This window comes from Palaemon carinicauda, chromosome 1 (assembly GCF_036898095.1).
Source record: "Palaemon carinicauda isolate YSFRI2023 chromosome 1, ASM3689809v2, whole genome shotgun sequence".
In the NCBI taxonomy this organism is placed as follows: domain Eukaryota; kingdom Metazoa; phylum Arthropoda; class Malacostraca; order Decapoda; family Palaemonidae; genus Palaemon; species Palaemon carinicauda.
This window is the reverse complement of record NC_090725.1, coordinates 133,828,405-133,853,404: the sequence shown is the minus strand read 5'-3', so window position 1 is coordinate 133,853,404 and position 25,000 is coordinate 133,828,405. Positions and strand designations below refer to the sequence as shown.

The 25,000-nt window shown below is 36.9% G+C and overlaps 1 protein-coding gene across 5 annotated transcripts in view; it reads right to left on the bottom strand.

Annotated features, from left to right (window-relative positions):
• The window catches only part of LOC137651745 (transcription factor SPT20 homolog), a 589,276-nt gene that overhangs the window by 268,377 nt on the left and 295,899 nt on the right, over positions 1–25,000 (bottom strand). For all 5 annotated transcript variants that reach the window (XM_068384967.1, XM_068384977.1, XM_068384972.1 and 2 more), the window contains one exon: positions 2,150–2,314. In XM_068384967.1, the coding sequence (XP_068241068.1) occupies positions 2,150–2,314 (165 nt within the window). The remainder of the gene's footprint in view (positions 1–2,149; positions 2,315–25,000) is intronic.

Genomic DNA, 25,000 nt, shown 5'->3' with positions numbered 1-25,000 from the left:
GAGAAGAATAAGACAAAGACAAAGAAGAAGAAGAAGACAAAGATGTATTAGAAGAAAAAAAAGACAAAGATGTATTAGAAGAAGAAGAAGAAGAAAACAAAGATGACAAAGACAAAGAAGATAAAGGAGGAGAAGAAGACGAAGACTCAGACAAAGACAAATTAGAAGAAGAAGGAGAAGAAGAAAAGAAAAAGAAAACAAAGAAGTAGAAAAGAAGACTGACAAAGACAAAGACGAAAAAGAATAATAATAAGAAGAAAATGAAGAAGACAATGAAGAAGAAGAAGAAGAAGGAGCAGAAGAGGATAAAAACGAAGTCGAAAATGTAGACGAAGACAAAGAAGAAGAAGAAGAAGAAGAAGACAAATACAAAGAATATAATAGAGAAGAAGACGACAGACACAAAGAAAAAGGAAAAGAAGAAGAAGAAGAAGAAGAAGAAGACGAAGAAGTAGATGAGGAAGAAAAAGAAGTGAAGAAGAAGAAGAAGGAGAGGAAGAAGAGAAGAAGATGATGATGAAGACAAAGATAAAGACGAAGACAAAGACTAAAACGAAGAAGAAGAAGAAGAAGAAGAAGAAGACAAAAAAGAAAAAGAAGAAGAAGAAGAAGATAAAAACGATGATGAAGAGGAAGAAGAAGAAAAAGAAAAAGAAGATAAAGACAAAGACGTAGAAGAAGAATGAGAAGAAAAAGAAGAAGAATGAGAAGAAAAAGAAGAAGAATGAGAAGAAAAAGAAGAAGAAAAAGAAGAAGAAAAAGAAGATGATGAAGAAGAAGACAATGATATAGGCAGAGACAAAAATAAGAAGAAGAAGAAGAAGAAGAAGAAGAAGACGGACACAAAGAAGAAGAAGAAGAAGAAGAAGAAGAAGACAAAGACAAAGACGAAGACGAAGAACAAGAAGAAGAAGGGGAAGGCGAAGACAAAGACAAAGACAAAGATGAAGAAGAAGAAGAAGAAGGAGAAGACGAAGACAAAGACAAAGAAGAAGAGAAGAAGAAGAATGAGAAGACAAAGACGAAGACAAAGACGACGAAGACGAAAGACAAAGAAGGAGAAGAAGAAAAAGAAAAAGAGAAAGAAGAAGGAGAAGAAGAAGGAGAAGACGAAGACAAAGAAGAAAACGAAGAAGAAGACAATAAGAAGAAGAAGAAGAAAAAGAAGAAAAAGAAGAAGAGGGAGAAGAAGAGGGAGAAGAAGTTGGCTAATTCTCAAAACTTACACTGAAGAAATATATCCTAAAGACACCATGACTATGTTAGTAAAGCTACTGAATTGCCACTTACTATAGGAAAAAAAGAATGAAAACTACTTCATTTACTTTTAGGTAATTTCCTTGCTGAAACAGGGAAACTACCACAAACATATTTACCTTGAAAACTAACCTTAAAGTTTAAGTAATTTGATTGGAATAATCATCAAATTCTTTTCTTGATAAAAAAGAACACTGATACTAATATAATCTTAGATAATGTTACTACTGAACAAGAATCAAAACCAATGAACTTCTATATCACTGCTAAGCCCACAAGAGATTAATAAATCTAATGAAAAGAAATAAAGGCAAAAAATAACACAGGATATGGGAGTAAAAAGACACTGAAAAGATATTTCCCAAACTTATCTCAAATTCTAAGGAACATGTCATTAACAACAATGATAAATGAATAAAAAACTAAGATTGAAAGCCTGAAACTGATGTATGTATTTACACATGCTAAAACATCTTTACTTCTGTTCCTTTCATTCAGAGAATCTACTCTGGTAGCATTCAATGTCTAAGCAAAAATGGCAATCATAAATATAGAGTTTGTGGTTAAACTGAATGGCACTGCTAAAAAGAATGTAATAAGCCGGGTGCTAAAATATTCTATCCAGCAAACCTAGGATTGAATTGGATCTCTAAGCAAGTAAATTTTTTTGAATGAGTGAACCATGTAATGCATTATTCAAAGATGCTTTATTTCTATGAATCCATAAATATACGTACCCGGGCTTTCTTCCCACAAACAACCAAGATACAAAGGCAAAAGAGTAAGTGGCAACAAGTGTTATCAACTTTTAGAGTGCAAATAGCTACCTAAAGATAGGAGATAGTACTAAAATTTCACTTAATGTTTGAAAATAACATATACATTTTGGTACCTGTTGTAATGACTGCTGCTGTGTTACTTGTGCAGGCTGTGCTTGTTGTTGCAGTTGTATTTGCTGTTGGGCAGGTTGTTGCACAGCTGACTGCTTCATTAATTCGGCATCTTTTTTGTCACGGGTGCCTTGCATGAATGTTGAGAAAGCAGCCTGACCAGCAATCTACAAATATATCAAAAATTAAAGAGAGGAAATATTCAATACAGAAAACATAATTTTTGCTTATTAGTGGGTGAAGAGTTTATTAAAGTTCCTTGATTTCAGGTGGGAAAACTTTATAATGTATAATTTTGCCTTGGTGGATCATTAAACCGTATACAGTAGTACAGTATTATAGTAAAAAACCCTTTTGAATCACAACAAACAGAATCCCATTAATAATAACATTTCTTATTTATATGAACTTCTAATGTTCATATTACTTCTTCTCCAGTAGCATGGTTTAATTAAAAATTACCCGTAAATTATTTAAATAAATACATGCCCTAAGTATAGGAAGGAACATTATAGTGCTAAATGGTAAATGATGTGCCAATGTCTTTGTCTCTTCAGTTTCTCAGACATCCCAAAATTGCTTTTTTATTACTGTGCATTGCGACTTCTTCCCTTGGATTTCTCAGCAATTTCTACGTGGATGTGCAAGGGAATTTATTTCTAAGAGATCATGAGATCATGAGCTGTATACTGTAATTCAATAACCGTTGGGAAGACTGCAAATTTTATATAATTTGTATTTTTCCTAGTTGTACAAACCTGTGTCATTTATATGGGGTTACTACTAACCATGCTCTCTACAACCAGCCAATCAAAATTTTGGTTGTTTGCATCATGCTTCGTGCTAGGTAAACATAGCGCATGCACAAGAAGCAAGCAGGAGGTTGCTCAACGCATCTCCTGACAACACTTACCTGGTCAATGACTTGCAGGACAGTTGTGGTGGGACCTTTGGTAAATGAATCAGGTTTGTATAGCTAGAAAAATAAAAATTATATAAAATTTGTAGTTTATATGGGGGAGTCCTCCTTTGGAGGGAGGAATTCTCCGTGAAGAGGAGAACCCTTCCTCTCTGGAAGATCTAATTACTGTAAGTAAGAGCAAGAGATCAACTTGAATCATGGAGATAGTGTAGCTGGCTTGTAAAGAAGCAAGGCCAGACTTCCGAATCTTGAGAGATAAAAACTTCTTTGATACAGTTACTAACAATAATAGTAAGTGATCTAAGAGAACCGCCAGTGACAAGAGAAATTCTTCCCTGGGGCTAAAAAAACCCAAGGCAGGTTTCAAGTCCAATGAAGATCATAATCCGCCTCAGCGATCTTCCAAGCCAAGAATGTCAGAGTATTGGAGCCTGGGGATGGAACTGGCACATGTCCTATGCAAACTGTCAGTTATGGTCATAATAGTGCCGTCACCACGACACCCATTAAGAGAATGTCCAAAGATTTGAATATGCCATCTTCAAGGTAAATGTTCAACGGTGGGTTTCCTTTCTATTTACTAGTCTAAGGGCTTTTATTCAGTGGTTTCACAGAACGCTGAAGTTGCGGCAAACCCACGTGTATCAAATGCTCGTTGGGGGGTCCCTAGTGACACTTCCCCTGAGGAGAAATAGGCTCTATCAGAGCGTTCAAAAGCTCGCAAACAACGTGTTTTTGAAAACTAGTATAATCAAGTGGTTTTGCAGAACACTAAGATTGTAGCAAGCCCATCTAGATCATATGCTCAAGGTGGATGAGCACCTCAGCACCTGCAACAGCAATTATATCTGCCTCCCTATTATCCTCAACATTCAGTAATCTTTCAAAATATTCAGCCCATAATAATAAAAGTAATAATAATAATAATAATAATAATAATAATAATAATAATAATGCCCTAGTGACGTTTCCAACGAGGATGCATAAGTTCATCTGATATTCTTTATACTTGGAGAAAGGAGCGGCCAGAGCTCATTGACACAAAAGAGGGTGAGCAATATGTCCAAGCTATTTGTTCTATCAAAAACTTGCACTGTTCAATGGAACAGAATAACTAATAGTTTGTATAATCAAGAACCTTTTTAAGAGACAATATCGTCGAAACAGTTAATCTGACATCTTTTCTACCCTGAGTCTGGACTGTTCACTGAACCAGAGACTGAACATGGAGGCAGCTTTCAGATCTCATGTTATCACGGGATGGGGGGGGGGGGGTCCCTGGCGACTCTCCCCTAAAGATAGTAAATTACATGTTAGTCATTAACCAACAGGGTATCCATGTTAAGGGAAAACAACTTTGCTTCTGATCTGAGGGCGTCAACATGAAAAAAATCCTTAGTATCCCTGGGCAGGGATGTTGGAGCACTCTGTTTGTCACTACACTTCTTGAGAGACAAGCTCGTGAAAAAGTCGGTGTTGGAGAGCTCTGTCCACCCCTGGACTTCTGAGACGCAAGCTCAAGAAACGTTCAAGTAAATTCCCCACATCCGGTTCTCATTCTAAAAGGAAAATATGATCACCCCACGAAATAGCATTTTCTGCTTTGGGTTTCCGGGGGGAGGAGACCCTGCAAATAGGTTTGTTTACTTAGCTTAAAGATTAAAAAAGTCAGAGTAAAGTGTAGTTGGATCCTTGACTTAGGCTATTTTGACTGGGATTGTGCGGATAATCTTGGGCGATAATGAAAAACCCATCTTCCCTACTCATTATTAGAGGGGGGGATTACTCCTATGAGACTGTTCCATCCCCCAGATGCCTTGGTAACGAGGGCATCGATAGTTCTTTGGGGCATGGAATTCTAGTATTTTAGACCAGAGCCTGCTTCAAGATCTATAACTAGATCTGAACCTTTATGAAAGCTAAAGGAAATGTTTCCAAGATTATCAAGCAGTCCTTAGCCTGAATCTTTATGAAGCTATAGGTACTGTTTTCAAAATTATCAAGCAGTGCTTAGCTAAGATGACAAGGCTTTGGAATGGTCTCTATACCAGAATTAGCCTAGTAAGGGTTCTCTTTGACCTGGACGGCCCTCATTTATTGGTTAACTCTTCTTATGGGTAGACAGTAGTTAGGATTCTATGTGGCGCGTCAAGTAAGCTCATTTTGACTCGTCTAAAGAGTGATCCTCTTTATTTGGTCTGGAGGTCTTTTCAAGCTCACTGTGAAAGATTCTACACCCGCTGATTGTTTGTTATTCGTAATAAGTTGAGAAGTCCATCTGATTCCCTTGTATCTCCTGGTCTTATATTCCAGAGGTGAGGGAGAAGGATGTTGGCCATTAGCATAGTACCAGCTGTAAAACCTGCTAACTAGCAATCTGGCAAAGTTGAAGGATTCATGGGAGGAAAATCATTTAAAACCAAGCTTCATTACAAGGTATGGAGGGTATAGCTCTCCTGGTCATACCTGGTTAGTACTCATAGGTAGTCATGATCGCTTCTACTCGGTGATGTCTTGACTCATCGGGGCAATATCTGGACTAGCTCTCTTTTCAAACCTCCTTGTCAGGCTTCCTGACAGGGGTAGAGGCGATTTACTGCTCTTAAGGTCCTTATCCTTAAGGTATTTCTTATCTTTTCCAGAGAGCCTTGTAGCCTTTCTAAATTGGGAAGGAAGTGCCTATTTCCTGTTTAACATATGGACTGGAAAAAACAGAAGAAAAATTTTGAATTCCCAACAGATATTTTCTCAGGGTGTCATATCCCTCCCTGTCCGCAAGGATATGTGAAGCCAAGTTTCTTCCGAACGGGAAGGGGTTCTGCATACTCAATCTTCTGAGGCTAAACACCACTTGCATCCTGGATACTAGAGATGACCTTGCTTCTCAGGACGGGTTCTCTCATCAAAATTCTGGTTTCGAGGATGATCATTCTTTCTGAAACAGAAAAGTGCCGGCTCATGGACAGACATCTGGCTGTCACCAGTTAGGGCTGGCTCCTTCCCTAAGTTAGGGAAGAGAAGACCCATATTTCATAGCCTAATTTTTGTGTCACAATCTTGAGTCCGGACAGGGGTATCGGTTAGAAACCGTAGCTTTCTTCTCAAAAGGTAGAATATTAAAGATCTTCTTAAGGTCGACTTAGTAAGGATTGTGGTTGGCACCTCATTTCGGGTAACCAACAATCTGAAAAATATCTACTGTAATTGCTATACCAATTACTGAAATAAAAAAGGATTAAAGATCCAAAGAAATCCCCCCTCCTACTGTAAGACTGGGTGAACTGGAGAACTTGCACCAGGTTCTTCCCCTGCTCGCAGCTGGTATTAGAATACTGACTAAAAAAGCCATAGATGCCCACCTCAACACCTATATAGAGGAGACGTAAGTAGAAAAATCATGGTAGGGAGAAAAAAAAGGGGATGCCCATATCCTGAACATGTTATCTTCAATGTCCAGAGAGTGGACCTCGACGTCGACTTCTACTTCCTTCCATACTATAACGTCCATTCCTTACTTGTGGCAAGTCCAGGGACGCTCCTACACTAATAGGAGCCATTGAATCTTCAGTTTTGCCATCGGAGAGAGAGGGACTCGACCCCTTGGTCCGAATAGTTTGAACTACTGGATAACTCTGTATCTTATACAAGTATCTCTGTAGATACTAGACAGCAGGCCTACCAGTTGACAATCTTTTTCTTCGTGAAGTAGCTTGTTCCTGTCTATCAATCTTAGCTATCACCACCTCTACTTGCTTATTCCCGTCTAGCGATCTTAGATATCACCGCCTCTACTTTTGTCTGAAGAACAAATAGGAGGAATTCACAAAATCCGAATATCTCAGATTTAACGCCTCTCATGGGGGCATTTGTTCCAAGCATCTGGCTAATATTGCATAACTTCTTTTCAGGACACTGTTCCCCCATTGAGGAACCATAGTTGCATAGTGGGATATTGCTCTAGACCAAAGGCCGAGCCATGAACAGGTATGGATTGCAGACATAGCTGTTATTTCAATGTTCGTTATTTCTATGGCTGAAAAAAAAGAGAATGGCAATACATCCTCTGTTTGGACGATCTGCCCCAGAGGGGGCAAATAAATTTCTCTGCTCAGAGAGGGCCAGAGGTGGTAACCCTGGGGACCTGTTGGTCCTACGAGAATTTTCCGATGCTGAAACATGTATGTTGAATAGTTTTAGCCTCTCTTTAGTTTGTTCCAAGAGTTGTAGGCCATAAATGAGTTCAAGACTCTGTGCTTGCAACTTCATCCTGTCTCCTGGTTTTTCGTCAGTGACAGGGTTCTTATGGGAAAGATTGTCATATTTCTTAGGTGAAGGATGAAGTTTCTAATCCTTGTGGCTTGAGTCATCTCTAAAACCAGATTAAGGTTCCAAGTTGGTTGACTTCTGTTGGGTCTATGCTAGCACCCGTTGGTTTAGCGCAAATCCAGCTGTCTAAGTTATAAGGAGTGCTTAATTCATCTCGATTGATTGATTGATTGATTTAAGGTTTTCAGGCATCCTGACTTCTAAGGTCATTGACGCCGATATCATTTAGTTTATATATACAAAAAAAATTATGAATATTCAAATAAAACCATAAAAGTTGAATGTCATTATAAAAATTAGATAGTTTTCAAAAGACCTGCTTCTGAAATAAATCTAAAAATGCCACTTGCATAGTAGGATACATCATGTCCAAGAATCTTGGCAATGATGAACCTGCCACCCTCACCTCGAGCCTCAAACAAATATCTATTCCTTAAGTTATTATAATTGGAGCATTCGGTCAACAAATGCCTCACTGTTAGAGGTACTAAACAGTCTTCACAATACGGTTGGTGTTGATCCTTCAGCAGAAACTCGTGTATCAACCGAGTGTGACCAATACGGAGACGACAAAGAGAAGTCTCCCATTTTCGGGGCATCATGTTATACCTCCAAGGAGATATGCCATTTGTTACTTCTCTCATTTTATTGCCATCTAGACTATCCCAGTGCTGTTGCCATTTATTACAAAGCAATTTCTTGATGCAGCATTCTTTGCCAGTGAATCTGCTTTCTCATTCCCAGACACTCCTACATGTGCTGGAACCCAACAAAATCTAACTGTTATACCTCTCCGTCCAATAATAAAAAGCCATTCTAAAATCTTTAAAACTAGAGGGTTACTAGAATTAAAAACTTCTAAAGCTTGAAGGACACTCCTTGCATCACTAAAAATTGTAAAATTACCCTCCTTCTCCAATGCTATTTTCTCAATAGCGGTTAATATGCCATACAGTTCGGCAGTAAATATGGAAGCTGTTAGAGGAAGTGCACCTCTACAATTAAAATTATGTCTATGTACTCCAAATCCAATGCCAGCATCAGATTTGGAGCCATTAGTATATATAAAAGTCGATCCTCTATGTTCTTCAACGTGTTCCATAAAAAGAGACCTGGCTTCTAGGTCAGTCATATTCTTCTTAACTCCAATAAAGTATTTACAAAAAGATATCTCTGGTAATTTCCATGGAGGCGTTGATGATATTTTGATTGGAATTACTTTTAATTATATCCAGACTGTTTAATAATCGTTTCACCTGAAAGCCATAAGGTTGAGGAGATTTTGGGTGCAACTCAAAGTATGATGTGTGTTTTACAAGGCTTGCAGTCTGAAAGGCTAAAGAGTTAGGGAGTCTTTGCAATCTAAACCAATACCGAATAAAGGAAGACATTCGGTAAAGGTCTAAAGATAACTCTCCACCATCAACAAGGAGACTTGGGATAGTTAAGGTTCTAAATGCTCCTGCAGACAATCTAATACCAGCATGATGTACAGTCTAATATTTTTAACAGGCTTGGGGTGACTGAAGAGTATATTTCACATCCATAACTAATTTTTGAAAAAATCAAGGCCTTGTATAATTTTAAAATAATATTGCAGTCTGCCCCCCATGATGTATGGGACAATACTTTTAAGATATTTAGAGCCTCAAGACATTTAGCTTTTAAAGCTTTTAAGTGAGAAACCCATGTAAGCCTACAATCAAATATCAAACCTAAAAATTTAGCTTCACTTGCACATGGTATCCGTTGACCTTTAATGTATATATCTGGGTCTGGATGTACTCCCCGGATATGACAAAAATGGACGATGGTAGTCTTACTTATCGAGAACTTAAATCCATTCATGTCGGCCCACTGGATAATTTTGTCAATAGAGAGTTGGATTCTTCTCTCAACCATTGCCATTCTAGTTCCAGCAAATGATATTGAGAGATCATCCACAAATAATGTTGAGAGAACATCTTGGGAATGACTGAGGATATCCCATTAATTGCTAGTGTAAATAGGGTTACACTCAGCACACTCCCCTGAGGAACTACTCCTTCCTGACACTTACTCTCTGATAGAGTTTCCCCCACTCTCACTTGAAAAACTCTATGCGAAAGAAATGACAGAATAAATAGTGGTAGTTCTCCTTTTAATCCTAGTTCATGAATAGTTTTAAGTATACCATATCTCCATGTGGTATCATATGCCTTTTCAAGGTAAAAAAAAAAAACTGTTGGTGCTGTTTGGAAGCAAAGGCTTCACAAATACAGGACTCAAGTCTTATTAACACATCAGTTGTTGAGTGCATTTTTCTGAATCCACATTGAATCGGTGATAAAATGCCCTTCTTTTCAAGGTACCACATCAACCTTGCATTGACAATCTTCTCCATGATTTTACATAAACAAGAAGTCAATGCAATAGGTCGATAGTTTGCTGCTAAAAACCTGTCCTTACCGGGTTTTAAAAAGGCTAAAATAATGGCTCGTTCCCAAACACTTGGGTAACTATGATCATGCCATATTCTATTAATAATGCTTAAAATAAATAACTTTGTATTAAAATGTACATGTTTAACCATTGCATATGGAATTCCATCGGGTCCAGGGGCTGTATCGTTACAAGTAGCGAGTGCGGAATAAAGTTCTCTTTTAGTAAAAGGAGAATTATACGACTCCTCCCTTCCTGTTGCAAAATTTGAAATTTTCTTTTCTTCAATGCTCCTGTACTGGTGACCAGGATTTGCTACCCTCTTGCACGATACATTTGAAAAATGGTCAACCAGGGCATTGCTAACTTCATTTCCTTCAGTTACATAATGACTGTTCACTTTCAACACTGGTGGTGGGTTCGGAGTAAATTTGCCTGCAATCTTTTTTATTTTCCTCCATACAGAAGATGGTGGTGTTCTACTATTAATGGAGGGAACAAAAGCCACCCAAGATTGACGTCTAGCTTCTTTCATGGCACGATGGAACTGTGCTCTACACTTTTTGTATGTTATCAAATTTTCATCCGTACGGCGTCTACGCAATCTAGTCAGAGATTTTCTGGTGGCTATGTACAAGGCTGTTAATTCTGAAGACCACCACGGGGACTGGTTGTATTTTGAATAGTCCTGTGGTTTTGGGAATCGAATTGATTCCTGCTATATGGAGAGTTCCATTCAGTAGGTCTATGGCATCATCAATACTTTCAAACTGTTCTGCACTACCCTCGATTTCACTTAGCTCACGAAATTTAACTCAGTTTGCCTTGTCAAGATTCCATCGTGGCAATCTTTGTAAAGGCGGACCCTTGTTGGTGTTTATAATGATTGGTGCATGATCACTAGTATGCTAATCATCTAATGTCCTCCAATCCAAATCAAGAAGGCAGTTAGAGCTTGCAACTGAAAGGTCAATGCATGACAAGGTACCTGTCTGAACATGGAAGTGTGTGGGCTCTCCTGTATTCAGGAGTCCCATATCCTCATTCTCTACAATTGATGAGATAATATTGCCCCTTGTGTTTGCCAAAACATCACCCCATAAAGGATGTCTACCATTCATATCTCTCAGTAAGGGAAAAGGTTGAGGGAGTTGTTGAATGACCTCTATAAAATCATCATATAAAATATTATCATTTGGAGGTAAGTACATAGAGCATATTGTATATTTTCTCACCATATCAATTTGTACAACCACTGCCTGCAGGGGTGTACGAATAGAAATAGATATTTGGGGAACATCTCGATGAACGCAAATGAGACTTCCTCAATGGCTCCCTGCTTGTTGATTATATGGTGTTCTATAGCTAACATACTCTCGAGGACTAGGAGTGTTAGCATCAAACTTACTTTCCTGTAGACATAAAATTATGGGGGAGTGTTTATGAATTAGGAGCTTAAGTTCTTCATATTTGGCCCTTAAACCCTGACAATTCCATTGCAAAATGGAGGAGAAAACTAAGGATCACTTCTGGAAGACATCTTGGATGAGGTCTTCCCATTAGCAGTGTTGTTATGTTGGGTTTTACGTTTGTGTTTTTATTTGTATCCTTTTTATCTACTTGTTAAGGCGGATGGTGGACCTCAACTTGAATTTCTGATTTATTCAGTTTATCTTCTGGTTCATTAGAAACATCAACAGACAAAACATCAAATTTATTTGATGTCATAACCTTAATGTTTCTAATGGAGGGGGGGGGAGAGAGATGGAGGTCTCTCTCTTTTACGAAAAATAGATGGTGGGATTCTAGGTTTTTGCACCTTTCCCACTACAGGTGCATCAGGTAAGTTGGTCTTAAGTGGAACCTCCATCAAATCAGGCAGGGACATGGCCTGTGATAGGTTTGTACTAGTTTTTGTAATGGGGGACGAGGGTTGTACAGATAGGGGCAATGCCTTAGTGTTAATATGCCATGGTAAAGCCTCAGGAGGTAATATGCTTACCTCGTCATTTGACATTTTATCACATGGTATATTTCTTTTTCTAGAGTTATTGGCAGTACTAGGTGGGTTTGATTTTAATGCCTTATCATAGCTATTTAATTTATTTAATAGTCTTTTGGCATGTCCCACACTTATATGTTCCAAACCAGATTTGTTAAGGGCAGCTTCTTCCAACTTATACCACTCGCAGCTCTTGTCTGTAGATTTATGACTCAAGTTGCAATTTATACCCCTCTCTCTAAATGCACATTCTCCATGGTAAGATTTGGAGCAAATACCACACATTTTCTCATTTTTGCAAACCTTAGACGGGTGTCCAAATTTAAAACAATTAAAATACTGCAGTGGCTTCTGCTTGAATGGTCGTACTTTAATTTTTTCGTTTTCATTAGTAATATGGAATGGTACATCAGCATCCTGGAACGTAAGGATTATCATTGATGTACCTGGGACTTTGTGAACTTTCCATACATTTAGTGGACAGATAGCCAGTATCTCCTCTTCTGTAAATTCATACAGATCTCTGTTAAAAACTAACCCCCTTCCGTAGCTAAAATTTAGGTGGAGTTTGACATCTAACTTAATGTTATCATTACTTGTTTTCATGTTGGACAGTATTACAGACTGTGTACTTGATTTGGCATGGATAAGGAAACTATTTTTTCCAAAACGAGATATATCGCCTGGTACAATAGTTCCTACTTTTTCTGAATTAATTTGCACATTTTAAAATAATTCCCTGTAACCCCCTTTGATTCAGCTATAAGCCACATCGGTGGTTTTGGCTTTCTCTGGGAGGGCATAACTAAATCTGCGTCTTTTTCCAACCAATCGGCAGGCCTATACACATCCAAATCTTTTGGTACCTTATCGCAGAGAGCAGCCGCAACATTCAAGTTGCTTATTGCACTAAATGCTTCATCATAACTACTGTAAGATATCCATGCATCCCATTTTTCAGCTTCAAGTTTCATCCTTATTTCTTTTATACATCCATAGCATTCAAATATAGATTGGAATTTGGGTAACATGAAGGATTTGAAGTTTCCTTGTGCTACCCAAATTACTCGATTTTGTAATATTAGTAGAACGCTCCTTTCCCGTTCCGAGGTCAACAACAGAATTTTCCCAATTCAAATTATCAGAGGTCATCAACAGTTCCGGGGGGATTCAGCATATCCAGGGGATGAGTAGTCAGTGTTTGAAGGGTCCATAGTCAAGGGTGGGATTTTTTTTTTTTTTTTTTTCCGTTGGTTTACCTGCTTGAGAATTTTGAGGAAGTATCATACGTTGGAGAGGAAATTTGCATTCTCCACTATCGGCACAATGAGAGTATACTTCCCAGATGGTCCACTCCATACCCTACCCGAAGGATAGCACCAAAACAGATATAGAGGCACAGGTGTAAGCTAAACCTGCCTGTTAGGACTGAGACCAAGGAAATATGGAATCATCCTCCCCAAATCTGTAATGATGGGCTTCCAACCAGAAGCCAAGAGTCCCACCTCAAGGATTGGATCCCCCCCCCCCCCCCCCGATTCCAATGACCCAACCCTTGAGAGCAGTTCCGCCATAAAGTTCCAAACCATCTTCGGGATGGCTGAGATCATCCAATACTCTCATATATAGCTTTGAAGGCGAATACCTCCCAACTGTGATCCCTTCTCCCATTCATCTAAGCAGGCAGTAATAACGAATGTCGAAATGTCCACGCCATTTAAGTAAAATAAAAATAAATAAATAAATAAATAAATAAATAAACAAATAAAATAAATATTATATATATATATATATATATATATATATATATATATATATATATATATATTCATATATATATATATATATATATATATATATATATATATATATATATATAAACGTAAGAGAAATAATACTCATAGAATTAGGATAGCAAGGCAAAAGAAAGTTGATAAAATTAGGAGGTCGAAGTAATACTGAGCACAAGGAATAGAGTAAAAGGAGAGAAATTTAGATTCGAAATTGGGGAGCAATTTCGCCAAGTTCGAAAGCCCTTTGCACAGTCACAATTCTTCAACAATATGAAGAAACCACATGATTGCGTCAAGGCATTCTGTCGTTAAGAGGGCAAAGCCTGAAGTTAGAATCTTCGTGAAGAAAAAAAAAAAAGAAAAAAAAAAAAAACGAAATCTGACTGATAGCAATAATTACGGAGGAACTACGCTTACTCCAATGGGGATGAACATATACAGTATATTCATTCTAAAGGGATTTGAGAGAAACATTGATGAAAAGCAGAGAGATGAACAAGCAGAATTTAGAAAAGGTAGAAGATGTACTGACCAAATTTTCATTTTAAGACATGTTGTACAGCAATGTGTAGAATATAGAAATCCACTTTTGATGGCATTTGTGGACTATGAAAAAGCCTTTGATTGTGTACACCAGCCAATTTTGTGGAGGGTCCTGCACTAACATGGAGTTCCTCTTAAAAATTTGATTAAGCTGTTCATGAGCATAGGAAGTGCAAAGTTAAGGTTAATGGAGTCCTATCAGATGACTTTCCAGTGAAAAGTAGAGTACTACTCCAAGGGAATGTGTTGTCACCTATCTTGTTTTTCCTCCTCATGAATTTTGTAATGTATAGAACAGTTGGGGATGGTGGAGAAGGATTGGACTGGATCGCTAACAGGATATTAGCTGAATTAAAGTATGCTGATGACGCTGTCCTTATTAGCAGAACACCACAGGACTTGCAAAGCTTGCTTACCAGAATGCATGAAATATCATGTGAGGTTGGGCTCAAGATGAATAGAAGAAAGGCAGAGATGATGAGAACAGAATAAGCAACAGAAGATGAAATATTATTGGAAGGAGAAAGGATTAATGAGGTGGAATCTATTCAATATTTAGGAAATATGATATCTAATACAGGATCTTTAGAATTTGAGTTTAATGAAAGATTGAAAAAGGCAAATCCGACAATGAAGGTTGAGTAAAATTTGGAAATCAAATTGCCTGAAATTACATATAAAAAATCAGGCTATATATCAGTTTAGTGAGATCGGTGTTACTGTATGGACATGAGTCGTGGTATAACAATGAAACATTCCAACAGATTTTGTAGATTTGAGAGCAAAGCCATCAGAAGAATATTGGGAGTTAAATGGCCGGGCAGAATTAGAAATGGAACTATAAGAGATTACTCGAGTGCCATATGTGGACGAGATCATGGTGAGGTGTAGATGGAGATGATTTGAGTATGCTCTTTGCAGTCCCCAAGAGAGATTAGTTCACTAAACTTTCAACTGGGAACCACAAGGCACTACAAGAGTTGGAAGACCCAGGCCTATATGACAGAGGACTATGAAACGTGAAGTAGGAAATGATGAATGAAGAAGTACTGATTTAAAAGCTGAAGATAGAGATGACTGGCGAAATCTAACCGAGGCTCTTTACGTCAACAGGCCTAGGAAGAGATGATGATGATGAATGATAAACTTAAATGCAATGTAAAGGCCAAAAATCTCAAAAGAATACATCAATTAGGTAAATGTGTTTGATCTACAAAAGTCTAAATATGTATGCTGAAAGTAATAACTTGTTCCCAAATTTCTTTGATTGCGGTCAGGAAGTTTGTATGATTGACCTTGATTTTAAAAGAGTTGCCTTTGACCGTGTTAACCATGAGACCCTTTTTTTCAAACTCAAACAGTTGGGAGTACTAGGTGGGTCTCTTCTTAGAATCATAATTGAATTCCTAAGTAATATAAAGTAAAGACTTGTTGTGGAAGGGCACCACAGTGACTATAGGAATTTGATATCTGGGGTTCCTTAGGTAGTGTTCTTGGCCCATTACTTTTCATGCTATTTAAACCTATGTGGTTTGGCCTTGAAAATAAGCTCATTGCATATGCAGATTATGCTACTCTCTTTACCTCAATACAATCTCCTGAATATAGATCTAGGGTTGCTGAATCACTAATAGAAATCTAACTAAATTCAGTGCATGGAGCAAATTGTGGGGCATGAAGTTGAACCCTAAGAAAACTCAAATAACGATTGCAAGAAGGTCAAGGAAAGTGGCTCCTCAGCATTCAATCTCTGTATCGATAATGTTTCTTCACCTATATACAGCTTCTTTAAAATTTTAGGTGTGATTCTTGATTGCAAATTCACTTTTGAGAAACGCGTTTGGTCCTTCTTTAATTGCACAAAAAAATTTGCCTATTAAGAAAGTCTTTTAAGATTTTTGGTGATCAATCTATTATGAATATCTAGATATATCTATGAAAAAACATAAGACTATACTTACATTTGTTTTGAGTGATTTCAATGCTAAAGTATGTCAAAAGAAGAGAGGAGAAACAACAGTAGGTAAATTAGGAGTAGGAACAAGGAATGACAGAGACATGCTTGTAGAATTTGCTGAAAGAAACAATCTTAAAATCATGAACACCTGCTTTTATAAAAAAAAAAGAACATAGAAAATGGAGAGGAGAAGCCCAAATTGAGAAAGAAAAAATTAAATAAATCTTATTCACAGTGAAAAGGTCAATTAAGTTAAAGATGTAAGTGTTAAACAAGTTAAAGTCGAGCGATCATAGAATGGTGAGAAGCAAAATTTGTTTAGATCTGAGGAAAGAGAGACAAAAATCAATTTTATGAAAATAAACACTTCTGTAATAAGAGAAAAATCTGATGAGTTTAGTTAAGCAATACAAAATATGTACTCCCAACTACAGGATGAAATGGAAGCAAGTAAAGAAGAAATGAACAGTAATCTAACAAAATTTGTATTGGAATCAGCACTAGTGATAGGAGGAAGAGTTCCTAAACAAGATCAGGGAAAACTATCAGAAAAGACAAAACACCTAATAAAGGTTGGAAATGGTGGTAAAATCCAAGAGAGATGAAAAAGAATTAGGATAATTATCCAAAACAATAAACAAACTAAAAACCCAAGATACTCGTAAACCAAAATTAGGTTAACACTAAAAAAAATGAAGAATCAAATGGATGAAAAGAAGACTTGGAACAGGGTGCCAACAGATGTTTGCTTTAGAATGAAAATGGAAATATTATCCACAATAGAGAGGGAGTGACAAAAAATGTACAAAATTCCTATACAATGCTATACAATAGTGATACATGAAATAACTTCACCAATGGAAATAAAGAAACACCTGAGCCGGCACCAAACGTAACAGTAGAAGAAATAAAGAAAGCATTAAAAGTTATGAAAAGAGGCAAAGCAGTAAGAGAAGATAGTCTAACAATTGATTCAATAATAGATGGAGAAGACTTCATAGTAATAAAACTGGCTGAAATCTACACCAAATGTCTGCAAGAATGCTCTATACCTCCAGCTTGGAAAACTTTATAATTATACTAATTCTCAAAAAGGAAGACGCAAAAGGCCTGAAAAATTACCGCCCAATAAGTTTTACTCTCGATAATATATAAAATATTTACAAAGATCATGTTAGGCCGAATAAAAACACGGCTAATCTTTAATCAATCAGGCGAGCAGAGGCTTTAGAAGTGAATATTCAACAACTGACCATATCCATGTGATTTCCCAGCTAATGAAAAAATGAATAGAGTATGACAAACCACTATGTATGGCATTTATAGACTATAAAAGACCTTTTTATAATGTCAAAACATCAGCAGTAATAAAGCCCTTACAAAACAAGGAATAGAAGAATCTTATTTACAGGAAGTACAGCAGTCCAAATACTACACAAAGATAGTGAGAAAATTCTGATTGAGGAAAGAGTTAGACCCCATCTCTCCTAAATTATTCACAGCAGGTCTAGAAGTTTCTAAGAACTTAGATTAGGAAAATATAGGTATTAATATTTATAGGAAATACCTTAACAACTTAAGATTTGCAGATCACATATTTATGTTTAGTGAATCATAAGAATTGCCAAAGATGATAGAAGATTTGAATAGAGAAAGCAGAAATGTAGGACTGAAAATAAATATGAATACAACTAAGATAATGTTCAATGAAAATGCAGACACAACAAATAAGAATTATGCATGAGCCTCTGTTGATTGTTAATGAATATACGGGCTTAGGACAGACAGTAAGTGTTTTCCCAGGACACGAGACCAAAATTAAAAGAAGGTTAAGCATGGTCTGGAAAGCATTTGGTAAAAAAAATTGAGATTATGAAAAGTAAAATGCCACTTTCTGTAAAAGGAAAAGTATTTAATGAGATGGTTTTACCAGTATTAACTTACGCATAAGAAACTTTGAGCCTTACAAAAGCCTTACAACATAAGCTAGTTACAACTGATGAGAATAACACTAATGCATGGATACAGGAGAAAACTAAAGTAGAGGATATTCTAACAACTTGAGAGAAAAAGAAATGGACATGGCCAGGACATATGATGAGAATGACAGACAATAGATGGACATTAAGAATAACAGAATGGGTCCCTAGAGATTGTAAGAGACGATGAATCGACGAACTTAGGAAGTTTGTGGGCGCGGACTGGCACAGAAAGACCATAAACAGATGCAAGTGGAAGGACATGTCTGAGGCCTTTGTTCTGCAGGTAGTGGGTTGAGGTAGTAGGTTGGCCAGGGCACCAGCCACCTGTTGAAATTCTCCCGCCAGATAATTATGGTTTCCTTCGTCTGCCCAGACAGTACTACATTGGATCCTTCTCTCTGGTTACGGTTCACTTTCTCTTTGCCTACACACACATCAAATAGTCTGGCCTATTCTTTACAGATTCTCCTCAGTCCTCATATATCTGACAACACTAAGATTACCAAACAATTTTTCTTCACCCAAAGGGTTACTGCACTGTAATTGTTCAGTAAGGGTAGAAGAGACACTTTTAGCTATGGTAAGCAGCTCTTGCAGGAGAAGAACACTCCAAAATCAAACCATCGTTCTCTAGTCTTGGGTAGTGCCATAGCCTCTGTAAAATGGTCTTCCACTGTCTTGGGTTAGAGTTCTCTTGCTTGAAGGTACACTCGGGCACACTATTCTTCTTGGGTTAGAGTTCTCTTGCTTGAAGGTACACTCGGGCACACTATTCTATCTAATTTTTCTTCCTCATGTTTTGTTTATAGTTTATATCGAAAAAAATCTATTTTAATGTTGTTACTGTTTTTAAAATATTTTATTTTTCATTGTTTTCTTTCCTCACTAGGCTATTTTCATTGTTGTGGCCCCTGGGCTTATAGCATCCTGCTTTTCCAACTACGGTTGAAGCTTAGCAAGTAATAATAATAATAATAATAATAATAATAATAATAATAATTATATATATATATATATATACATATATATATATATATATATATATATATATATATATATATATGTGTGTGTATATAATGTGTATGTATGTGTGTATATATATATATATATATATATATATATATATATATATATATATATATGAAATCAGAGAAACGAAAAGGGAAATTAATTCATGGATCGTATTTATTCTTAAAGAGTAAAGCGAATGAAGTCCTAATGGAATTGTGATGGATATCACAAATACAAAAAAGTGCTACTGTAATAACGCTAACCATACAAAAACTGTGGACAGTGTCAGCACTACAACTACATGTGATCATAATCGTGGAATTGCACAAAAATCTTTCCCTTCAAATCTTATTTTCTTATTTCTACAATAGGCAAAATACCACCCGGTCCAGAGTTTCCACAGTTTCCCTCTTGGATGTCAAATCAGATCTCTTGCCAGATGCCCCTGATCGAACTTACCAATTAAAGTTTTACAAACTATTAACGTATCATGCCTACAAGCTATGTACGTCTGACCTACATGTTTCTGTCATAACCACCAAATTTGTACACTCGCTCATGTATGGGCTCAAGCCCCGACTATGATATGCATCCAATCGCATACCAGCCGTTCTGGGTGCCACCCAAAAAAACTTGGTGCCACAAGCCAGACATACCAACCACCCAAGTTTAACTTAGCAAGCCCAAAAGTAACAGTTAACTAGTTTTTGGTTGCCATCTACTATTATATATTCACAGGAGAAGGATACGTGAAAGTTTGACTCCACCTTTCTGAAGTGAAAGAAAATTATACATTTTCTTAAATCTTATGGGTAAATATTTATCAAACCGAGCTTCAGGAGAAGCAGTAATGCGAACATCAGGTGAGGTTCATAGAAATAATAAAAATTTTAATTTGTATTTGCTGTGGAAAATTTGAATATGTTTTCTTGTTTTGTAACACACGAGGGATTCTGATCAACTGATTGTCTGGCATTGTTACCTTCCCCAACTTCATTGCGAAGGTTATGTTTTGATAAGCGTGTATTTGTTTGTATGTCTGTCTGTGTGTTTGCGATTCGCATGGCTCAAAATATTAGTCTGAATCTCATGAAATTTAGTGGGCTGATTAGCCATGATTCAAGGACAATTTGATTAGATTAAGGGAGTGATTGGGTCAAAAGTCAAGGCCAAGGTCATGAAAAGGTTAAAAGCATCTTTTTGCCATATCATGGCCATTTTTTATGATTTGCATGAAACTGGTGCCAAAATGTGCATAATTTAACTGCATATCTTATGATACACATCATGATCAAAGTCAAGGTCACAATAAGGTCAAAAGGCCTTTTTTCTGTATCTCGGTCAATTTTGCTCTGATTTGCAAGAAACTAGTACCAAATTGTGCCTGATAAAATTCCCTATCTTGTGATATACATGATATAGAAACATCATTACCCTTGTTAGCAGTTGAGGTTCAAAGGTCAGTGGGGTAAAAAAAACTTACAAAAAGTGCAGGTTTCGTCATCACGCAGCCAATGTTATCCAATTTGTTTGCATAACAAGGTCAATTTCACAAAATTTGGAGTGATTGGGTCGAAGGTCAAGGTAAAGGTCAAGAAAAGGTAAAAAACGTCTTTTTACTCCATCATAGTAAATTTTTATTTGATTTGCATGAAACTGCGGTCATTATATGTGCAAAACGAGCACAAACGCCATTACGCAACCCTTGTTATCTGATGTTTGCATAATCATAGTAACAAACGTGGTGGTGGCGAAGGTATGCACCCTACTGAGAGCCCGTTCTAGTTGAGAACTATATCGGTCACCCGTATAATGATCTCGTATACTCAATTTCATTTAAAGTCCAAAGATTTAATACGTTTTTTAATGCTCTTAATAGTTGGGTTAATTCTGAATTTGATTTTTACTCTAAGAAATACAGATGAAAATGTAATATACTAAATATCATGATTCGTGTTCTCTCATTCATTACAAAATAGCTAAATAGACTTGATATTTACGAAAAAATGAAAATTTTTGGTAATAACATTTTGTTTTGCCGATTATTATCAGTCAGTGACATTCACAGCAACAGTATCCTGCATCATGGTAATGTGAAAATGGAAATAAAATATGTGTAGCCTACATCACAATAATGGAAAAATAGAAAATAAAAATTGTTTCTGAACTTTGTGCAGCATTTATTTTGCTGTGTATAAAATTTTTGATTGACTGCATAGTAATATATCTTTCAGATGTTTATCCTTCTTTAAACTTCTCAATCATAGTTTGTTCACACTCATCAAAAGATAAACACTTTGGAAGACAATATTTTCAGGCAACGTTCAAAGTTATAACATGGATAATTAATGCACTAATCAACGAAAGTTCACAATGGTGTACAGCTAACATTTATAGCACTAGAAATTTCATTAGAGTATATCAAAAGATTGATTGATTGATTTGAAGTTTTCTGGCATCCTGACAGCTAAGGTCATTGACGCTGATACCGTTTATTATAAGTAAAGAATAAAAGAATATTCAATTAAAACCATAAAAGCAAATATGTCATCATAAAAGTTGAATAACTTTCAGAAGACCTGCTTCTGAAATAATTCTAAAAGTGCCGCTAGCATTGTATGATACATCATGTCCAAGAATCTTGGCAAGGATGAACCTGCCATCCTTACCTTGAGCCTCCAACAGATATCGATTTCTTTCCATGCTATATGTGGGGCATTCAGTCAACAAATGCCTCTCTGTCAAGGATATCAAACAGTTGTTGCAATATGGTTGGTGTTGGCCAGTTATAAAAAACTTGTGTGTCATCCGAGTGTGACCAATGCACGGGCGACAAAGAGCAGTCTCCCACTTTTGGGGTATTACGTTATACCTCCAAGGAGATATAACATTCATTATTCCTCTGATCTTATTTTCAATTAAACTATCAAAATGCTGTTGCCAATTATCATAAGTAAAATTTTGAATTGTATATAAAAAAATCATTACAGGTAATGGGATACCTTCATGGTAGCAACTCAGCTGCAACATTATTTGCCAATGAGTCTGCCTCCTCCTTTCCAGACACACCTACGTGCGCCGGAACTCAGCTAAATCGAACTGTTATACATTTCAGGCCAATGATTAAAAACCACTCTAAAATCTTTAAAACTAAAAAGTTACTAGAATAAAAAAACTTCCCCAGCTTGTAGGGCATTTCTTGCATAACTAAAAATGGTCAAATTGCCCACCTCTTTTAATGCTATTTTCTCAATAGCGGTTAGTATGCTATATAGTACGGCAGTAAATATGGAAGATACTAGAGGAGGAGCACCTCTATAATTAAAAAAACTACTATATACTCCAAATCCAACGCCAGCATCAAATTGGGAGCCATCAGTATATGTAAAAGTTGACTCCCTATGTTCTTCGACATGTTCCATGAAAGGAGACCTGGCATCTAATTCAGTCATGTTCTTTTACGTACTAATAAAATATTTACAAAAAAATATCTCAGGTAATTTCTATGGAGGGGTTGGTGATATCCTAAATGGAAGGACTCTATTTCTTGCTATATCAACACTGTTTCTTAATTGTTTTACCTGAAAACCATAAGATTGAGAAGATTTTGGGTGTAATTCAAAATATCTACAATCCCTTACAAAGTTTGCAGTCTGACAGGCTAAAGAATTAGGAAGCCTTTGCAACCTAAACCAATAGAAAACTTTTGGTAAAGGCCTAAAGGTAATTCTCCCGCGTCAACAAGAAGAATTGAGATAGGCGAAGTTCTAAACGTTCCTATGGACAATATAAACCAGCATGGTGTATTTAATCTAATACCTTTAATTGGCTTGGGTGGCTGAGGAGTATAGTTCACTCCCATAACTAATTTTTGAAAAAATTAAGGCATTGTATAATTTTAAAATAGTTTTGCGGTCTGCGACAATACTTTTGAGATTCAGAGCCTCAAGACATTTAACTTTCAATGTCTTAAAGTGAGGAACCCATGTCAGCCTGCAATCAAATATCAATCCTAAACATCTAGCTACACTTGCACATGGGATCCGTTGACCTTTGATGTATATATCCGGGTCTGGATGTACTCCCTGAATATGAAAGATATGGACAACAGTTTTGCTTGTCGAAGACTTACATCCATTCATGTCAGCCCACTGAATAACTTTGTCAATTGAGTTGTAGTTTTCTCTCAACCATCGACTTTCTAGATCCAGCAAATGATATGGAGAGATCACCTTGGGGAATGACGGAGGATATGCCGTTAATGGCCAGTGCAAACTGAGTTACACTTAGTACACTACCCTGGGGAACTCTTTCTTCCTGACATTTCTTACGGAAGGGATCAATAGAGAAGGAGGTCTCTCTCTCTTTTCCAATCAATAGGTGGTGAGCTACCAGGTTTCTGGACCTTCCCCACTATAGGTGCATCTGGTAACTTTGTTTCAAGTGGAACCTCCATCAAATTAGGCAAGGACATGGCCTGAGAGAGCTTAGTTCTATTATTGGTAGTAGGGGACGAAGGTTATACAGAGATAGGCACTGCCCCAGTGTTAATAAACTGTGGCAAAGCCTCAGAAGGCAATATGATTACCTCGTCATGCAGTACTTTATTATTAGAGGTTGTATTTCTTTTCTTAGAAGTACTGGCAGTACTAGGTGGGTTTGATGTCTAATGTGGTGAATTTCCTTTAGATTTCTATACCAATGCATAGTAGTTTTGTTTATTCTGTAGTCTTTTGGCATGTCCTATACTTATGTGGTCCACACTACATATGTTGAGGGCAGCTTCTTCCAACTTATATAGATAGCACCTACTATAGGTGGACTTATGATTTGAGTTGCAGTTCAAACACCTGGCCATAAGTATACTATCTCCATGGTAAGGTTTGGAAATAATGCTACACATTTTTTCGTTTTTACAAACTTTAGCAGGGTGTCCTAATTTAAAAGAGTTTTAACACTGTAGTGGCTTCTGTTTGAAAGGTCGAAATTTAATCCTTTCATTCTCAATAAGAATATGGAAAGACACACCAGCATCCTGAAAAGTAAGGATAATCCTCGATGTTCCAGGAACTTTATGCACGCTTCATACTGTTAATAGACACCTCCTCTTCTGTAAATTCATAAAGGTTTTTATTGAAAAAGACTCACCTTCCATAACTAAAATTTAAGAGGTGTTTGACATCTAATTTAAAATCATCACAACTTGTCTTTAGGTTAGATAATAAGACAGACTGTGTGGATGATTTGGTATGGATGAGGAAATTATTTTTTCCAAAGTGGGATATATCACCTGGAGCAATAGTTCCCACTTTTTCTGTATAAATTTACAAACTTTAACATTATTCCCTGTACTCCCTTTAGGCTCCACAACAAGCCACATTGGTGGCTTTAGCTTCTTTGGGAAGGTTTGGCTACATCAATATCTTTTTCACACCAGTCGGCAGGCCTGTATATGTCCAAGTCTGTTGGCACCTTATCACAAACAGCAACATTAACATTCAAATAATTATTTTCAACTTGGAAAATGTTACTTACAGCATAGAATGCTTCATCATGACTATTATATGATACCCATGAATCTCATTTATCACCTTGAAGTTTCATTCTTATCTCCAATATTATTCCATAACTCTTAAATGCTCTATATAGCTCATCACAATTAGTATCGATTGGGATTTGGGTAACATGAAGGATTTGCAGTTTCCTTATGTTGCCCATATTACTCGATTTTTGAGCATCAGTAGAATAGTCCTTTAGAGTTTCTAGGTTATCATCAGAGGGGTTGATTTACATAGAAGCAGCAAGCCGGTTATTCACCTCTTATTAGAGTATGTCAGTCCTCCTATCCCACGTGGCTCAACGTGAGAAGAGGTTTCAGCAGGACCAGGTCTCTCTT